The sequence below is a fragment of the Ictalurus punctatus genome, chromosome 12, assembly GCF_001660625.3.
Source record: "Ictalurus punctatus breed USDA103 chromosome 12, Coco_2.0, whole genome shotgun sequence".
Lineage (NCBI taxonomy): Eukaryota > Metazoa > Chordata > Actinopteri > Siluriformes > Ictaluridae > Ictalurus > Ictalurus punctatus.
This window is the reverse complement of record NC_030427.2, coordinates 22423711-22442590: the sequence shown is the minus strand read 5'-3', so window position 1 is coordinate 22442590 and position 18880 is coordinate 22423711. Positions and strand designations below refer to the sequence as shown.

The following is an 18880-nucleotide window of genomic DNA, read 5'->3' as shown; positions in this document are numbered from 1 at the left end:
ACCTCGGCAAATTGTCCGTGAAGCTCTTGCTTTTCACTTTTGGTGGTAATCAGATTTTAAAATGCTGTTATTTTGCTTGCGATTGAGATTCGTGCGAAATCGGTTCAGGAAAGTCTGTAGTTTTCCTTACTACATATTATACTATAACAAATTATAACCATTTATTCAGATTATATAAAAGTTTTAAAAAATATATATTTTAATGAAATTATTTGAACGAGCTTTCGTACTTTGCCATACCTGTGGGATCCCTGATATCATAAACTTTTTGAGTTCCCCAGCAGCACAATAGCTTCACACCCTCTGCTCCTTTACGCAAGGAATAAAGAAAGAAGAGCGGGATGAATGATTAAGAAATCACCGTCTGGATTGTTCTTTTGTCCCAGAAAAGCGTGCGGGTAAGAATCACCTCTTCTCTCATGGTAAATGGAGCATGAAGTGGACCAGGAGCCATAAACGCTGATGCAATCGACGTGCTCCAATAACGTGTGAAATGCAAAGCACTCCAATCTGTGAGAACAAGGCGACAAGAGGACGAGGATGCAGACGGCGCAATGATGCATTCAGCAGCCCAAGTGCCCTATTTCAAGGGTACTATAGGAGCAATGGGTGAATCTACGGTGTCCTGATGTGCCACGATAGTGTTAATCATGTTTTTTTCCAATTTCCTTTGTGCTGTCTGATGAAGCAGGTTGGGGGAAAAATATTTATTAAATTAAAGGAGCAAGCAGTGAAGTGGGCTACGGGTGCATCTAGAGGAAAGCATCAAGATTCAAGTGGCAGTAAGTCAGTCGAATCAGTGGAGTATGAAAATGCTTTAAACGCAAAAAAAATACGCCCATATCTGAAAGGTATCTACAGTTTTATCTTCCAAATGCCGTTTCCACATTCAGAAAACTGCTGATATTGATGTTATCTTTAAAAAGGAGAAATGTCGCATCGACAATGGTGCGATTCGCTTCCATTCACCGGGTTCTATACAAATGTTCTGAAAACGTAAAAAATAATAATAAGAATAATAATAAAATCCCTGAGTATAGCAAAAAAAAAAAAGTTTGTACGCACGGCTTAAATTGAAAGATTGAAGTTTTGGGACGGGAAAGTCTCTTCATGACTGTGTGTGTGGTGCTTTGCTTTTTTTTAACTGTCATCCTTTCGCGCTTTGAAAAAAAACAAACAAATTCTCTGCAGTAGGAAGTAAGAACATACTGGCACTACAATGTTTACTATAATGTTTATGAGTGCCGTTCTAAATCAATGGGGGTCAACACAACACTCAGAGCTGATCTTCAATGTTATTCTAGGATTCACCATCTGAACTCATGAGTCTACACGCTTCAAGACTCTGGGGTGCATTCTGGGACACAAAGCAGACTCCTTAGCCATGTAATCATGTGTGTTGTGTGTGTGTGTGTGTGTGTGTGTGTTAGTTTGCATGGGTTTTAGCACTCACACTCTTTAGACATTCCAACAGCAAAGCACTTCTGCAGACGGCAGTACTGGCAGCGGTTCCTTGTCACCTTGTTGATAATGCAGTTCTTGTCCCTGTGACATGTGTACACCATGTTCTTCTGGATGCTCCTGCGGAAGAAACCCTGAAAGCAAGAGAGAGAGTATGTCCAGTATTAGTATATCCATCCATCCATCCATCCATCCGTCCACGCATCCATTTTCTGTACCGCTCATCCTACACAGGGGAGCCTGAAGCCTATCAGGGGACACCCTGGACGCATGGCAGGACACAATCGCATACCCATTCGCACACTACGGACAATTTGGAAATGCCAGTTTGGACTAGGAGAGGAAACCGGGGTACCTGGAGGAAAGCCCTGAAGAAGCATGGGGAGAACATGCAAACTGCACACTCTACAGGGTAGACGTGGGAGTCGAACCCCCAACCCTGGAGGTCCATGGTATATCCATTACTTTTTACTTCTGCATGGTTTCTGTTTTTACCATCTGAACCCGGTTGAAGAGCTCTGCCTCACAGAACAAAGAAATACCTCATGCATTAACATTAACATTAACATTAGTGCTACATTTACAGCATCCTTAGTAACTGCCTGGTCAGGGCAAGGGTATTTTAGATTACAGTCCTGCACAAGTCTATAGTTGAGACCAATTATATATATATATATATATATATATATATATATATATACACGCCCATAGTGCACATACACATATGGAGATACGGCGAACCGATCAGAAGCCAGAACCTACACTACTACACTGATGAATTTATGGTCTCGCATTAGAAGATCTATCCCTTATAAAGCAGTGTATATATGAGTCAGTGTGAGGGTTCTAATCCTAAATTTACAGTGTGATAGGAGTGCACGTCTTACACTCATCAGCCGCTTTGCAGCTAGATGCGCTGGTTTGAATATTTCACAAACTGATGATCTCTCGGGATTTTTCATACACGACGATATCTAGCGTTTATACAGAATGGTGAGTATATAGAGCAATACTAATTCAAATGTAAAGCGAATATACTGCATATTTCAAACAACTAATCACATCGTTCGTCTCGCTATTTGTATTTTTTTGCTTTTGATCAATCATAATGATAACGAATGAAATTTCAGAATACAGTAAGTAATCTGTGATTGTATTTCCACAAGTCTATCACAGTGAAGTACTGTCTTCCTAAACAAATCAAGGATGTCGGAGTAATTAAACCAATTACTGCTGTGTGACGAACAGGTCCTCTGGTGAACTTGATAGAGTTAATAGAATTCTCTAGAGAGGGCTCTATATTTAACATGGCCATCTGCGTTCATGATTTTATTTACTGTGTCTGTGAGACTGTGTTTAGTCTTCCTGCGTTAAGTGCAAGAATCCAAACTGATCCAGATGGTCTGCCAATGAAACTGTTGGCTTTTTTATTTATTTATTTATTCATTTTTAGCAAGGTACATTATAACATTGTGTGAAAAGCCATTCGAAATATAAACCCACACAGATGTAAAAGATGATGTGTTTCATATTTGCATTATAAATAGTGATATAAACTTAAATAAACAAGGTTCACTGATTTCCTCGGACGAATATAACATTTTCTGTCTCGATCCATCTGACTGGCGCAGAAACACAAAAATGACAGCGGTTTCCTTGGAAGAGGACATTTTGAAGAAAAAAAAAAAAACCTTAATGGATTTATAGTGAATATTAATATGTTATTGCTCCACCGTGGGAAGCAATGATGATTAGTCATGTGCGGGTGTGTGCACACACTCGCCGGAGCATGCCTGTGTCTTTCCTGAGGACGACTGAATTTCCATTTGCCTTGCACTCTGAGTGACTGATAGGGCCTTATGCTTTCATTAGAGGCCGAGCAGAATGCATGATGGTTAATGTATTAGGGAGGAGGGCAGAAACGGCTAGCTCTAGAGCCTATCGCCTCTGCCAGTGGCGTTCCTCGATTGACATCACGTGACCTCTCTGAGGTCACGTCGCTTTCTATTCAGCTAATAGATATCTTTATTCACGGTGATCTCAGCTTCCTACGCATCACTCGTCCTCTGATGGATGAAGATGGGAAAGGGTTTTGGATAGCAGATGCTTATTGTGTTCAGCCTGGCTGCCGTGCCCAAGGCTACAGTAGTGATGCATCACCAGAGGCCCCCATGCATCCCAGTGACCACAACACAACGGTCATGAGTGACTTGCTCCTCTTCAAACACACATGTACAGTATGTGTACAACAGGGTCCAAATGCTTGGTCTTACTAACAAGAAGTCTTTTTACTACATAATTTATCAAAAAATAAATCTAAATTGCACTTATTGTGAAACAATAATGATAATAATAATAATAATAATAATAATAATAAGTGCAATCAATTTTGAAATTCATTTGAAAATACCTGAATTTTTTTGTGTTAAAGTGTTGAAAACACACTCTGGACACAGTTTTAATTGTTAATGACTAAATCAAACACCAATGCCCCCTATGAGTTTGTCACTACCGCTATATATAAATAAGAACCAACGAGATGTACCAGCTCTTAATAGTGGACACAAACTTTTTTCGGGTTTTGTGTCGGGTTACTGTGTTGAGTTTTCATATGTTCTCCCTTTGTCCACGTCGGTTTGCACACAGTTTCATCCCATGCTCCAAAAACAGGCTAGTAAGTGGATTGGCAACTCTAAATCGTGCATTTATGGTGCAATGTGATGGACTGATGTCCCATCCAGGATGTATTCCCACCTCATGCCCAGCGCTCCTGGAATAGGGTCTGGATCCACTCTGACCCTGACCAAGATAAAGGAGAGAACCAGCAACCTCTTTTGCTACCACTGTTAATATTAAGAAAAGAAAACCCTTTGGAAATCATTCTTTCTCTCCGTCTTCACTTGTATATCCCTACCTTACTCCTAGTTTCGGTCACTCGCTCTGCCTCTCTGATTGAGAGTTACCTGTGATTAAAGTGACCCGGAGGTGCTGATGCTTTGATAATTCCTGGGTTGTTCGGCCGTGGCCGGTTTTGTTCTCGGACGACTTAGACCAGGTGGCATGTAAACGGAGTAGATTAATGGACAAGATAGCGGCGGCCTGTTCATGTGCGTGTCTTTGATGAGAGTCCAGCTCATTGTAGTGATACAGCGATAAGCGCGATCAACGTCAACCAGGCTTAGTCCAGATCTTCTTCCATGAACCTAATGAAGTGAATATAACTCCATCATCCTGGGGAGGAAGTATCCTGCCCACTCCTCTCTCTCTCTCTCTCTCTCTCTCTCTCTCTCTCTCTCACTCTTCTTCCACTCCCATGTAAACAGCATCTTAACTAGGATCATTATCTTCCATCTTGTTATTTTAATGGTCGCAGGATAGGGTGACACAAGAGGATAAAGCATTGCCGGGCTTCTCATTTACGGATTAAAAAGAAAACTGAAAGTGCTGCCAATCAATTATTTACTCGTCACACCCCCTACCTACCACCACCCCCCTCGCTGGTGGTTCTTTGTATTGCCTGAGCATTCAGTACGGGATTAGTTTTCGCTCTTAATCGCGCAGACATCTTATCGCGGCAGACGAAAGCAGAGAGGACACCGGAGACCCTGGAGAGAAAGCGAAAGAGAGGGCTGCAACCGGGATATTAATTACACCTGTAGAGTTCTGGAGTAAGGTGATGGGAGAGACGAAGGAGGAGGAAAGTTGCATCGGGTTACGGCTAGCTGAGCGGAATGGAACAAGAGGGAAGAATGCCACTGTCCGCCTTTGTGTGTTTCTGTGTCGAACATGGAAGAGGTGAAGGCCAGGCGGAGCTGAAAAACTGGGGTATAGAACCGCTCGGGGATAAAAAAAGAAAGGGAGTCGTGGTGCACACAAAAGCACCCTTTGTCTCTTCGTTTCAAACATGAAATCCCAGAAGATAAGGGGGTTTTGAAGAAAGACCTGGTCTTTTCGGTGGTCCAACAAGACGAACAAGAGACCCTCGAGTACTCTTCACCTTTGTTGCCTTTCCCTGAATTTCTTTCTCTCTTGGTCATGTCTGCTGCAATCTCCTTACAGGATGTTTCCACTCTTTTCCTGGGCCTTTACTTTGCAAGAAAGGCTCATGGAAACAGGGATGGATGGACAAACATTCAAGAAGTTCTGTCTCAACTAACATGCGATGAATTCTGTTTCTGATTTTCATCGCTCCAGTTGCCGTCCCTTGAGTGCCTGGTAGGGGTGGCAGGGTCGTGGGTCGCGCTCTTTATGCCAAATTGGGCTACTTTTGGACCAAAATAGTCCACCAAGATCTTGTTTTGTAGCAAATAATAAGAATTAAATTGGATCTATTTCAGTTTAGGTGTAAGTGCAGACAGTACAATAAACAGAACCGTTACTTTTGTAAAGATTGCAAAGAGAAAGGGATTACGGAGTGGATTATGGACTGGATAATGGCTGTACTACGTCATGATAAAAAGGTATACTGCAGATATTGCAAATTAAAAATGGGTACACGCCATGGTCGCCTTCTTCCTCATGCAAAGACTGAGAAAAAAGAAGGCAAAGTGTCTCCCTTTTCCAATTCCAAACGTTTTTGGCCTAGTTTCAGGTTTTTTTGTGTGTGGTTGCTGAAATTTAGTTGGGCTGGAAATTTAGCTAAGCCTTGGCAACCCTGCTGTCTGGGCAAGAAAATCTCATCTAGTCTAAGAGGTGGGCCCATACAGGTCTTGACCTCTTTACCACTATATCGAGCCAACATGGATCAGTGACAGACCTAAAAGTCTTCAGCTGTCAATCATGGTAGAGAGAGACTTTCCATGTGAAGGGGAAAGTTGGCAAAATCAGACCAGAAACTTCTGGATTGTCATGCATTGTAAAAAACAAAAATGGAAAAGAAAAGAAAAAACGGAAACACCACCAGCTTCTGTTGGTCTTTCTTTTTATACTAACGGCTGGGTCTGACAAGATCAGGAAACAACAAAGCAACACAACATCACTGTCTACCTTCTACCATGTGCCTGAGGCTACCTGATACCACTTTTAAAAGTTTGATGCAATTTAAAAAGGGCTTGTCGGGGGAAAAAAAAAACCTTGGCTAGCTTATGAATCGCGGTGGCATTCAGGACTCAAGTAAAGCTCTGATCTGTGTCATGCGATCAAACACAAACCATCCAATACGTAACCTTCCCTCTGGGCTTTGCAGACTGTGTCATCATCGGCCACGTTTTTGTGATGATAATACGAGCAGCATCGTTGCATTTCAAGCGCGTGATCTAAATGAGATTGTGCGTGCACCAAACAGATTGACATTCCCTGCACCCTCGCCATGTCCTCCTTGATTTAAAACCTGACAGGAGCTGCATTTGATCTCCTTTTCACTCAGACCTGACACGTCTTGATACTGATTTGACACTGATCATCTGTTCCACCTGCCCTTGACGCCTTCCGCGTTGGATTCTGAATACAAAAATGACGTACCTTTTATACGACGTCTCCCTCCACATAAACAACCCAAAATATATCATGCGCAAAAAACATAATGTCTAAGAACTACAGCACTCGCAAAAAGTTTTTAAAAGAAGGATGACTAAAGAGACGGACAGCAATAGCGAGAGCTAGAGAATAAAGGCAGCAGCTACACAATTAAATCCATATTTCTGCCCCACATGTTAGATGTTCTTATGGGCAGCGCAGAGCTGAGATGCTCCATTTTGTTTCTCTTGTGAAAATGTCACACTGCTTTCACGTTGTTGACAAATCACATTAGCAGAGTGTGTGTTAGCGGTTCACGGAGATTACTCTGATAGGCAGTCAGAACACACTCAGCAAGGCTAATATCACCCCTCGCCTCTACCTTTTCTCACTTTCTCTGCCTGTCCTCTCGCGTTACGTTCTCTCGTTCTGAATGGCTCTATCCGTCCTTTCTCTCTTCTTCTGTCTAAGCAGCAGCCGAGGCTGTAGCTGTATCTCATTGTTATAGCACTACACTCAGACAGCAAAGAGTAAATAAAGGTATTAAAACCCATCACAGGGAAAGTTATGATCCCACGAGGTGGTGTTGAAATACAGTGAGCAAGTGTATCCTGTTCATGAAGCAGTTCCGCAGTCCACGGGTATGATTTAAGGATATGCAGTAATACACAGCATCTTCATTTATCCAACAGAGTGTGACGGACATCACGAACATCAGGATGTTAGAACAATCTTTATTCGAGTGCAATTAACAACTAACCAATAAATGCTTAAAGTAGTGTGTAAGAATTGTGTGATTAGTTGTCAGAAACCCCCCTCCCCCCTCCCCCCTGTGTGCTTTGCTTATGTTTTGCATTGAGCGCCTTTATTTTGGTTTCAGACCTGTGTTATCATTGGTTTGTTACCCTAACGTGTTCACCTGTTCTGTGCTTTACTTTGACTCGTTGGTCTATTTCTACCCTTCAGTTCCTTTGTCTTGTCAATCGCAATCATGTTTCTGAAAACTGATTCTCAGGTTGCGTTATAAAGTCTGTATGTCTGGCATTTCCTGGTTTTGACCCGTGCCCGTTTTCCTGTTTTTTTGCTCATTGATTATCCTAGTTTAATGTTATCTGCCAGTGTTCTAATCTCTGCAATGGACTTTGACAATAATTTATGGCTTGCACTAAATAAATTTATTTAGTCACTCAGTAGTTAAGATGTTGGACTACTGATCGGAAGGTCGTAAGTTCAAATCCCAGCACTGCCGAGCTGCCACTACTGGGCCCTTGAGCAAGTCCCTTAACCCTCATATGCTCAATTGTATAAATGAAATAAATACAAGATAAGGGCGTCTGCCAAATGCCATAAAATGCAAAAATGTAAAATACTTCCTGACTCATCTGACTCTGCATGTTAAAAAAAAAACAAACAAAAAAAACAATGGTAAAAATAATGCTTCATTATACCAGCATGTACCATCAGTCTGATCAGACTCTTAAAAAGGGCAAGTGAGGACAAGAGGAATAACTGTTTGGCAGGAAAATGTTGCATTTCCACTCTTTGTCAGAAGGTGGGCGTGACGACAGCCTCCATCTGGACTGTTGTGTAGAGCAGAGCTGTGGGATCGTACATACAAAAAAGAGATTTCTCTTACCTATGACCTAATGTCAGGGATATCCTTTGTCCTCTGAGTTATGTATAAAGAGACTGCTATCATTTCTGGTTCTGAAATACATCCATTTCTTGAAGTATATCCATTCCAATGCCACGTGCCTGAGGTTTCTGATTTACTGCATTTCTCAATGCTAAAGAGCACCAGAGAAAAGTTGGCAAAATACATCCAAGACAGCAGAAACAATCACTTATAGGCATAATGGACGACCATCCATCCATGGTGTTGTGTAGGCCACAGCACAGACAGGCAGGGTCGTCAGAGGAACATCCATAATCACAGACTGAAGAACAAGTGAGGGTCAAGACACAAAACACAGAACTGAAATGTATTCTGGGAAATGACGTGTAGCAATGCACGATTCCAATCAACAATTCTTTACCTCAAGAAAAAGGAATAAAAGGGTTGGAATAGACACACTAATTAAAGGCTAAACTCAGAACAGGGGCCCACGTTAGGAAACAAACTAATTACAGGAGGACCCATGTCGCATAGGACTCAAGTCGCATGGCAATGTAAGCAAAAAGGACATGGGGTGAACTCCAAACAAAACACGACCGAACACACCCATAGTGCGCTGTAGTAATTTCATCAAATAAAAAGTGAAAAGCTCTAAATGCTGTAAATATCTCTAACCCAGTAGTGAATGTACACTCATGAAGTCAATCTAAACTGCAACCAAAAAGCACAACTTACATTTCCATAATCAGCTGCATAGCAGTGCTGCCGCCACTACAGGGTTTCTGCTTCGATCTTGAATGTTCTGCATTTTCCTCTGGGTCCTCCGGTTTCCTCCCACTGTCTAAAAACATGCTAGTAGATGTACGCGGTATTAAATTACCCCTAATTGTGATGGAGTGTGTGAATTTGTATGTAAATGTTGGCTCTGACATAGTCCTGTCCAATTCAGGATGTATTCCCATATCACGCCCTGTGTTTCAGAGATGCACCACAGCCTGGACCAAAATAAACCGGTTACTGAAGCTGGATGAAGAAAAACGAACATAAAATGAATAAGCATCCAAAACAAACGTATAAAATATACTGCTGACGACAGTTTCTCTCACAGTTCATTCAAAATGCAGGTTATGAGCTCACCAAAGTACGAAAGAACAAATCCTGCAAAAATAACCATGTAAGGTTTCTGTAATCCGTTTTTCGAAGAACATTTGCACTCTGTTGTTCTCCAGTCCTTCTGAAACATTGTACTGTGACTGATGCAAATCAAAACCACTGTATGTCAAACCCTATAAGCCAGGCTTAATCATAATAAAGAATACATTGTATTCCTTGTCAGAATCACAGTATCTGAGTAGATATACAAATGAAAAAGTATCGTTCTTTAAAAATAAATAAATAAATAAAAACTTAAAGGATATACATTGCCTTTACTTTGTTTTGTCCTTAAAGAATTTGATTCTTTTCTGAGGAATAGCAGAAGGGTAGACAGAATATGAAGACAGGGGACGAACGCCAGAAAGATCCCAATGTCAAAAAGGATTTTGGCGAGTCACAGAGTAAGCAGACTGCCTCGTCCTTAGAGCCCGGCTCTGGCTTCGTTAAGAGACCGAGTGTCCTTTCCACACTGCCTATGCATATGCATGCTCTTCTGCATGCTCTTCTGCTGGCCCATATGCTTCCATGCCATTTTACCAATTCTAATCAGACCTCTGAGTCTATATCAAACAAAGGGTCACGTCAAACCATGCTAATACTGCGCCTCAGATGGAGGGAAGAAAAGCACGATAAACAAACGCCAGCATGTAAACCCATCTGCTCAGACCGTGTTCGTGTTTTTATGCTTCTGTAACGCGATGAAGCAGACAATGAAGGATCAGAAATATTTAATGAAGAGAACTGTTTGGACAATTAGGAAAAGGAATTTCTATGAGATGATTTTAAAACAGCAGTTTGCATGGCGGAGCGAACATGTGATGTGGAAGGGATAAAATAATAGGAAAATAATCAATAATGAGGCGTGTCCTGGAGTGTTTTATTGCTCTTAGAATACAGCGATTTGCCAAGGATTAGATTTTGTTTATGTTTGACATAAGACACAACATGTCATACTTTAAAAAAAATATATTTATAGTTACATTCTACATTTCTTTGATCACTTATAAACCACAGCATCCTCTGTCCCGAAGACTTTCCTGTGGAGGAAGACCTAAAGGAAAACCTTTACCTCTGAGGGTTACAATGTGCTGACACTGGAGACCGTACAGAAAGCTTTATCATATCAATGGTACATTTTTCTTTGTTCAATAACAACTTATTTTATTAATCTGGTTATTATTAAGCTTGGATTATGTGAAAGTCCTTACGTGGAATTCGCTTTTGCAATAGAAACAATGTAACCATGTTGTAAACACACGCCGTCATGAACTGTCAAGATGATTTATGACCCGTGGAGTGTAAAACGCTGTCATGGTACAGTTACTAGTAATTGTTATGATGCATTTCGTAATGTTTGACGCCATGACCATTACGGTCCATAAGTATTTGGACAGGGACACAATTTTTGGAAATTTGCCTCTGTTAAGGGAAGGAACTGGAATTGCCGAGTCAGTTACATGACTTCAACCCAATTGAGCATGCTTTTCACGTTCTGAAGACCAAACTGAAGGCAGAAAGCCCTACAAACAAGCAGCAACTGAAGGCGGCTGCAGTAAAGGTCTGGCAAAGCAACTCAAGGGAGGAAACTCAGCAATTGATGATGTCCATGGGTTCCAGATTTCAGGCGGTCATTGACTGCAAAGTACCTGCATCCAAGAATTAAAAATAATCCTAATATTTATAATAGTGTTCGTTTGTCCAATTACTTTTGAGCTTGTGAAAATGGAGGGATTCTGTAAAATAAAAAAAATAAATGGCTGCAATTCCTAAACGCTTAATGCAATAGTTTTGTTAAACCCCTTGAATTAAAGCTGAAAGTCTACACTTCAATCACATCTTAATTGCTTCATGTCAAATCCATTGTGTGGCGGTGTACAGAGGCGAAATTACAAACATCGTGTCACTGTCCAAACACGTATGTTACTTGGCACGTCACGGCTGCATGTCACGTGTAAAAACTGCACCCTCATACTGATTAGCATAGGTTGTCTGGGAAATGACAAACAGCATGATGTGCTTTGTAGCAATTAGGATATGTAATGAGATGACAATGATCATGACTAGTCCTTCACAATGCTAGGCAACAAGGGCATTCATAAACTTTAATGTGCAACACACGTGATGTTTTTTTATGATGTCTGGGGAGTTATAGTTATAGCACTATTACTACATTGGCTTACTTACTACATTGTCAAGTATTACTGAGAAATATACACATAATAATATACGTACATACAAGAATATTCAGTTTCTTTTTTTTTCTACCTTTCAGGGTTAATTTTTATAAATAAAAATATCGTTTTTTAATATAAAAACAAATTAAATGCAGACAGTATACTTATACACTGATCAGCCATAACATTAAAACTACAGACAGGTGACGTGAATAACATCGATTATCTCTGTACAGTGGCACCTGTTACGGGGTGGGATATATTAGGCAGGAAGTGAACAGTCGGTTCGTGAAGTTGACGTGTTGGAAGCTGGAAAAATGGGTAAGGATCTGAGAGACTTTGACAAGGGCCAAATTGTGATGGTTAGACAACTGGGTCAGAGCGTCTCCAAAACGGCAGGTCTTGTGGGGTGTTCCTGGTATGCAGTGATTAGTACCTAGCAAAAGTGATGTAATATATACAGTACTGTGCATAAGTTTTAGCCCCATGCAGAGAAATGCTGTAGAGCATAGATGCCTTCAAAATAATGAAATGAAATGTTTCTACATTTAAAAAAAATAAGAGAAGAGTAGTAAATGAAAGAAAGTCAATGTTTGGTGTGATATAAAAATAAAAATAGTAGTCTCTTTTACAGTTAGTGCAGTCTTATAAGGAAATGAGCTGTAAGTGTTATTGAGCATCTTGCAGAAACGGACACGGTTCTCCTGGAGACTTTGACTGTCGCACTCGCTTCTAATTTTTCAGCAAAACCCAGCAGCCGCCATTGTGTTTTGTCTCTTACCACGTAATATACTGCCTTCTTTACTGACATACAAACATTTTTCTGTAACATTTAATCTGGTGCTAGAAAACTAATGTTCGGGAATGTAATGTTTTTGTACTGACTCGATAATGTAGAAGTCCTAAAATAAAAATCTATAACAAAGTTTGTACTTAAAAAAAAAAAAAAATTGGCTGCCTAAAACTTTTGCACAGTAGCGTATATATAATATATATAATAACATGCAAATTAGAATACACTGAAGCGGTCACAGCATGTGATTTTATGATAGTACTGTGCTAGTGTTATATCACTGGACTTACACTGTCATAATGACTCATGACATCATGTCATCTAGCATGGTGCAAGGTTAAGTGCTTCCTGATATGATCCTTCAAAACTGACTCTCCCTCTCTCTCTCTCTGAAAAGGATAAGGAAAAGACATCTGCCCCTAGCACCAGTCTGCACAGAGCCATGTATATGACACAGAAAGGACATATAATCCCCATTCTAATCCTGTCAAGTCACTGTTGCTGAAATCAAACGCCAATCCAACATGAATTCTGCTATTTTTATCTTTCCTCCCCTCTCTCCGTCTTTTGCTTCATACCACCCTCCCCATCACACTCCCACCCTCATTTTGAGTGCATGTCGAGTGCTAATCTCCATTGTATCTGTCATATTCTCCAAAACAAACATATTTTTCTCAACCAGAATGCCTCTGGAGAGAGAGAAAAACAAGAAGACTGAGAGAGAGTTAGAAAGAGAGAGTGAGAGAGGAAGACGGACAAAGGGAAAGACAGAGGGAGATTATAAAATAGAGACGGAAAAAATCGATTAAAAGGGAGAGACACAGAAAGAGAGAGAGAAAGCGATTGAGAGTGAGAGAGAGACAGAGTAAGAAAGAGAGAGAGGGACAGGGAGAGAGAAAGAGAGAGAGAGATTTAAAGAGGAACACAGACAAAGGGAAAGACAGAGTGAGAGTATAAAATAGAGACAGAAAAAAAAATCAAAGGGAGAGACACAGAAAGAGAGAGAGCGAGAAACAGAGAGTATAAGAGAAAGAGATGTAGAGAGACTGAGCGAGGGACACAGAAATACAGATTAAAAGAGAGACAGAGAGAAAGAGAGGGCGAGACAGAGACACAGAGAAAATGTGTGTGTGTGCGTGTGTTTCTGCATCTCCTAATAATTTGCAGGTTTAGTGTATTGATGGTGTATTGGATTTCACATATAGCTGCAACTTCATTTCACCGATCTCAGTTTTCCCTTTCTTTCAGAATGCTGAATGTGTGTGTGTGTGTGAGTGTGTGAGTGTGTGTGTGTGTGTGTGTGTGTGAGTGTATGTGTGTGAGTGAAAGAGAGAGAGAATGAACCACTTCCTGGTAAGTCTCTGCATTGCAAACATTCTTTGACTACAGTGCACACACACACACACACACACACACACACACACACACACACACACACACACACACACACACACAGACCAATGAGAGGATCATGGCCTTACTCTCTCACTCACTACAGGGCATTTTTCATAAAGCTAAAAACCAGCAGATTTGTTTAGCTGTCCGCACCACCGCTTCTCACAGAACTGATCTTTTATTTAATTTCACTTCATTTTTTTTTTTTGCTCTTGCTGTCGGTAAACACCAAAGTTCCCTGAAGGGCCTTTAAAGTGTGTTTTTATGAAAACCTGCAGAGCACCTGTTGTAGAGATGTTAAACCCTTACAATGAAATCAGAGTAATGGCTCTCGGAGACAATCTTGCCTCTCGGATATGGAGATACTCAGCAGGTCTCTCCTGGTGTGACGCCCTCACACACACACAACCCACCAGACTTCATTATCAGCAGACTTCTAATTATCACCCACATGTTTCCGCTGAAGGACTGTTTTCCAGTGCTTCTATCCCTTCTTCCTGTTAATATCTATCCCTGCAAGCTTTGCTGCTGCGCTTCGGTTGTTATCTACTGCCTGCCTTTGTACATTGTTGTGTGTGTGGTTTTTTAAAAAAAATTCCTGGCCTTTCTTCAGTTCTAAAGTTCTAGTTCAGTAAGCTAGTGCTGCAGCTCACAAAGCCCAATCGTTTAATAATTCACGAAGCCTTGTAGCTGCACGCACGCAGCTTGGTGCAGGGTGCAGTAGGGACATTTAAAAACTTCCCATAGGCATGAAAGTACAACAAGCGTCTGACTGAATTATCTGCAAACTCAGCGAAGGTAATAACATGAAAACAACACAGGGACCGAAACAGATTACGACTGCTTCGTAAAGAGCAAAAACTTTACACGTCATACAGAGCCCATGAACGGGCTGACAACATTTATACACTGATCAGCCATAACATTAAAACCACTGACAGGTGACGTGAATAACATCGATTATCTCGTCACAATGGCACCTGTTAATATATCAGGCGGGAAGTGAACAGTCAGTTCTCGAAGTTGATGTGTTGGAAGTTGGAAGAAATGGGCAAGCGTAAGGATCTGAGCGACTTTGATACAAGGGCCAAATTGTGATGGCTAGACGACTGGGTCAGAGCGTCTCCAAAACAGCAGGTCTTGTGAGGTGTTTCCGGTAAGCAAGGGTTAGTACTTACCAAAAATGGTACAAGGAAGGACAACCGGTGAACCGGTGATGGTGTCATGGACGCCCAAGGCTCAGTGATGCGCATGACTAGCGAAGACTAGTCCGTCTGGTCCGATCCCACAGAAGAGCCGGGTGCATTATCTCGGGAAGAGATGGTACCAGGATGCACTATGGGAAGAAGGCGGGTCGGCGGAGGCAGTGTTTTCCTCTGGGCAATGTTCTTCTGGGAAACTTTAGGTCCTGGCATTCATGTGGATGTTACTTTGACCACCTACCTAAACATTATTGCAGACCAAGTACTCGCCTTCACGGCATCGGTATCCCCTAATCGCAGTGGCTTCTTTCAGCAGGATCACGCTCCCTGCCACACTGCAGAAACGATTCAGGAATGGTTTTAAACCTGACAAAGAGTTCAAGGTGTCGACTTGGCCTCCAAATTCCCCAGATCTCAATCCGATCGAGCTTCTGTGGGACGTGCCGGACAAACAAGTCCGATCCATGGAGACCCCACCTCACAACTTACCGGATTTAAAGGGTCTGCTGGTGCCAGATACCACAGCACACCTTCAGAGGTCTTGTGGAGTCCATGCCTTGACGGGTCAGAGCTGTTCTGGCGGCACCTACACAATATTAGCCAGGTGGTTTTAATGTTATAGATGTTCGGTGTATAGTCGCATGCGAAATTACTGCTCACACTTATGTTCCTTAAAAACGTTATTAGCCAAAGACTAGTGCAAAGATTATAACAGACTGCATTGTGCAAACACTTCAGTAGTATTCAATAGTATGTGATTGACACCTAGTCAATCACAGTAACAGTCAAAGTAATCATAATTTCCCGCTGTTAAATTCTCGATTCATTAAGCATTCATTTTCAGCTGCATGTTATCATTTCTATAGTTACAGCTCACTGACAGGGACTTGTTAAAAATGTGTAATTGTTGATATGGTGACGTTTCCTGTGAGGTGTTGTGCATTTCAGCTTTTTGAAAGGAGTCTCCAGTGTCAGAGCTTTGTAACAGAAAGAGACCATTTCAGACACTTGACCTTGCTGTGACCTTGACCATGTTCTAAAGTGAATTTTCGAGGAACAGCCTGAAAATATGGCAAATCGCTGTGGTATAAGAGGAATAAAACACTCCTGGACATGATGTTATTAGCATTAGATTTTCCTATAACAGCAGCACAACCTGTCTGGTTTTATTTCTCACTTAACACTTACAAGTTCGTTTTTTTTTTTTGTTTTTTTTTGCTGAGACACTGCAGTAAGTAAACCTTTCCATGAAAATTTAAAAGGCAGTTTTGCCCAAAATTCCCGTTCCTGTTCTTGAGAACTGATCTTCCTCGTATTCAGCTTACCTTGCACCCCTCGCAGGCGCTGACACCATAGTGGTACCCAGAGGATTTGTCCTGGCACACAAAGCAGGGCTTGTAGACGCGTGGAGGGGGCAGAGGCGAGGGCGGGCTCGGCACCAGTTCCTCAGAGCTACTGCTTTGTGTCTCGATGGCTGCAGGCAAGATGAGAACAACAACATACAAAATTACACACAAAATACGGATTAGAACACAAGAACCGAAAGACAACACACGGTACCACAGCGGACGAATATTTATAAGCAACGCAGCTCCTGAACGCCAGGTTGACCGTACGTCGAATCAGTTTATGAGTATGTATGCAATAAATATGCATGGGTTCATCTTGCATCATTTTGAACCGTTTCTGTTTTCAGAATGTTAAACCGCTAGTCTGTCCAGTGGAAAGCAGAAAAACTGATACGACACTAATTACACACATGACCGAAAAGCTCCAGAGTACTGTGCGATTTGCTGGAGCACATATTTATTAGCATTAGAGCCATTAAATCATGCCGTCTGCACGTTTTAATCCTTAATTATTTAAACCTTAATTTCAGAATTTGAGCAATTTCAGCATCTAGAGCAGTTTTCCATTTCCGTTTATATATATATATATATATAAAAAAGTATAAAAGAATAATCTTTTGCAATTTCAATCAGTCTAGCCCCTGTGTATGACAGCTGTGAGATATCATCAAAATTTACTGTCCGTTTGGTCACACGGTTGATTTCAGCCAATGGAACAGTATCTGTGATGTCGGACATCTGGGGTATACCACCTCACCAGCGGGGGCCATCACAACCACCACAGTGAGCCATTTCAATGTCCACTGCTTAAAGATTCTGAAAACGGGCAAATCTACTTTCTAACGAGGCAAAAAAATCGGAGAAACTGAAGTATTTCTGCACTGCATCGATGACCTACAGAAAGGCTCTTCGAACAATGTTCCTCTCAGCAAGAATATTCTAGCACTTTCCTCAGGCTAATAATCTAATGGCTACTCTGCGACGTGGCATTTATTGTCGTCGATGCTAAAGTTTACGTGTATATCGGGTTATACAGAAGTCATAAAGTGATTTTTCACCTTACCCCACAATGAACACTGAAAATATATGCCAGTATTTTATCTTATATATCAGTTTTACACTGTCTCACTCAAGAAGATAAGTCAAGGCCACTATTAACTATGAAACCATCCAAAACACAATAATGTGATGGCGACGGAAAGAGAATACTGAAGTGGTGTAAAGTGGTTCATTACAAGTCAGACCGTATCAGCAGACAAGAAGGCAACCTGATCACACCCTGAGCTTCAGGCGGAACAGATCAGATGATCAGATTACGCCACTGTGAAGAGATCCTCAGAGCAGCAAAATTCACTTAGCCACGACCCAACGGATTAACTCGGAAACCGCGGCTTTTACCAACAAATAAAACAAATGTGTTTACCTCATGCATGCTGGAATGGGCACGGTGTACAGAAAGAACTCCTGTACTGAAAATTATTCCAGTTACGAGTTACCAATTTTTATTAAGCTAATACAATACAATACTACGGAAACCCTAAGAGGCCATGCATTATTATTCTTTTTTTCTTTCCTTTTCTCGTAATCACGTCTTAATTTTCTTGACAATGTAATTTTATCCGGAGAAAATCTCACGCCTTGAGAATGCGACTGGCGTTGCACGCACGTTGGCGTCTCCGACATCACCATCATAAATGTAATAACTGTCCGCTGTAGAGACGGACTTCATATCCGCATTAAGAGAGAGGAGTGTACCCTTCTGAAGTGTCAGACACTAAAGTGGATGTTGTCTATCACTGACAGGCGTAGAGCCGTTTCATCTCGAGTGGGTCCCTGATCAAAGTTCATCCATGATGCTGCGGGATTGCACTAAGCTTTTGCTGCCTCCAGGACTATAAAAACAATGTGATGTCGAGTACAGAGACACATTAAGTCGTGACCATGAAAAAACTATTATTTTGTTATGTCGAGATCACATGGAAATTAAGTCGGGATCACACGAAAACGAGAAAGAAAAAAAAATAATAACGCATGGCCTCTTAGGGCTTCCATACAATACATTATATTTGTTACAATAAGTAAGTGCGATTATGACTGAAAGACAGAGGTGGTGAAAGAACGGAAATTCTTCACCTAGGTAAAACCTGATGTACAGGTGCTCAGTGACGAGACGTAGTTAATATCAGATGCTTGTCTGGAAGATAATTACCAGTGAATTAATGCACGTGTTACAGTTTAAATGAAACATAACACAAAGCAAATGATGTTCAGCTAAAATGATG

At 41.3% G+C, this 18880-nt stretch overlaps 1 protein-coding gene across 3 annotated transcripts in view; it reads right to left on the bottom strand.

Annotated features, from left to right (window-relative positions):
- The window catches only part of LOC108272781 (retinoic acid receptor beta), a 164224-nt gene that overhangs the window by 36967 nt on the left and 108377 nt on the right, over nt 1-18880 (bottom strand). For all 3 annotated transcript variants that reach the window (XM_017481503.3, XM_017481504.2, XM_017481508.3), the window contains 2 exons: nt 16575-16723; nt 1454-1595 (listed from right to left, as the gene is read on the bottom strand). In XM_017481503.3, the coding sequence (XP_017336992.1) occupies nt 1454-1595; nt 16575-16723 (291 nt within the window). The remainder of the gene's footprint in view (nt 1-1453; nt 1596-16574; nt 16724-18880) is intronic.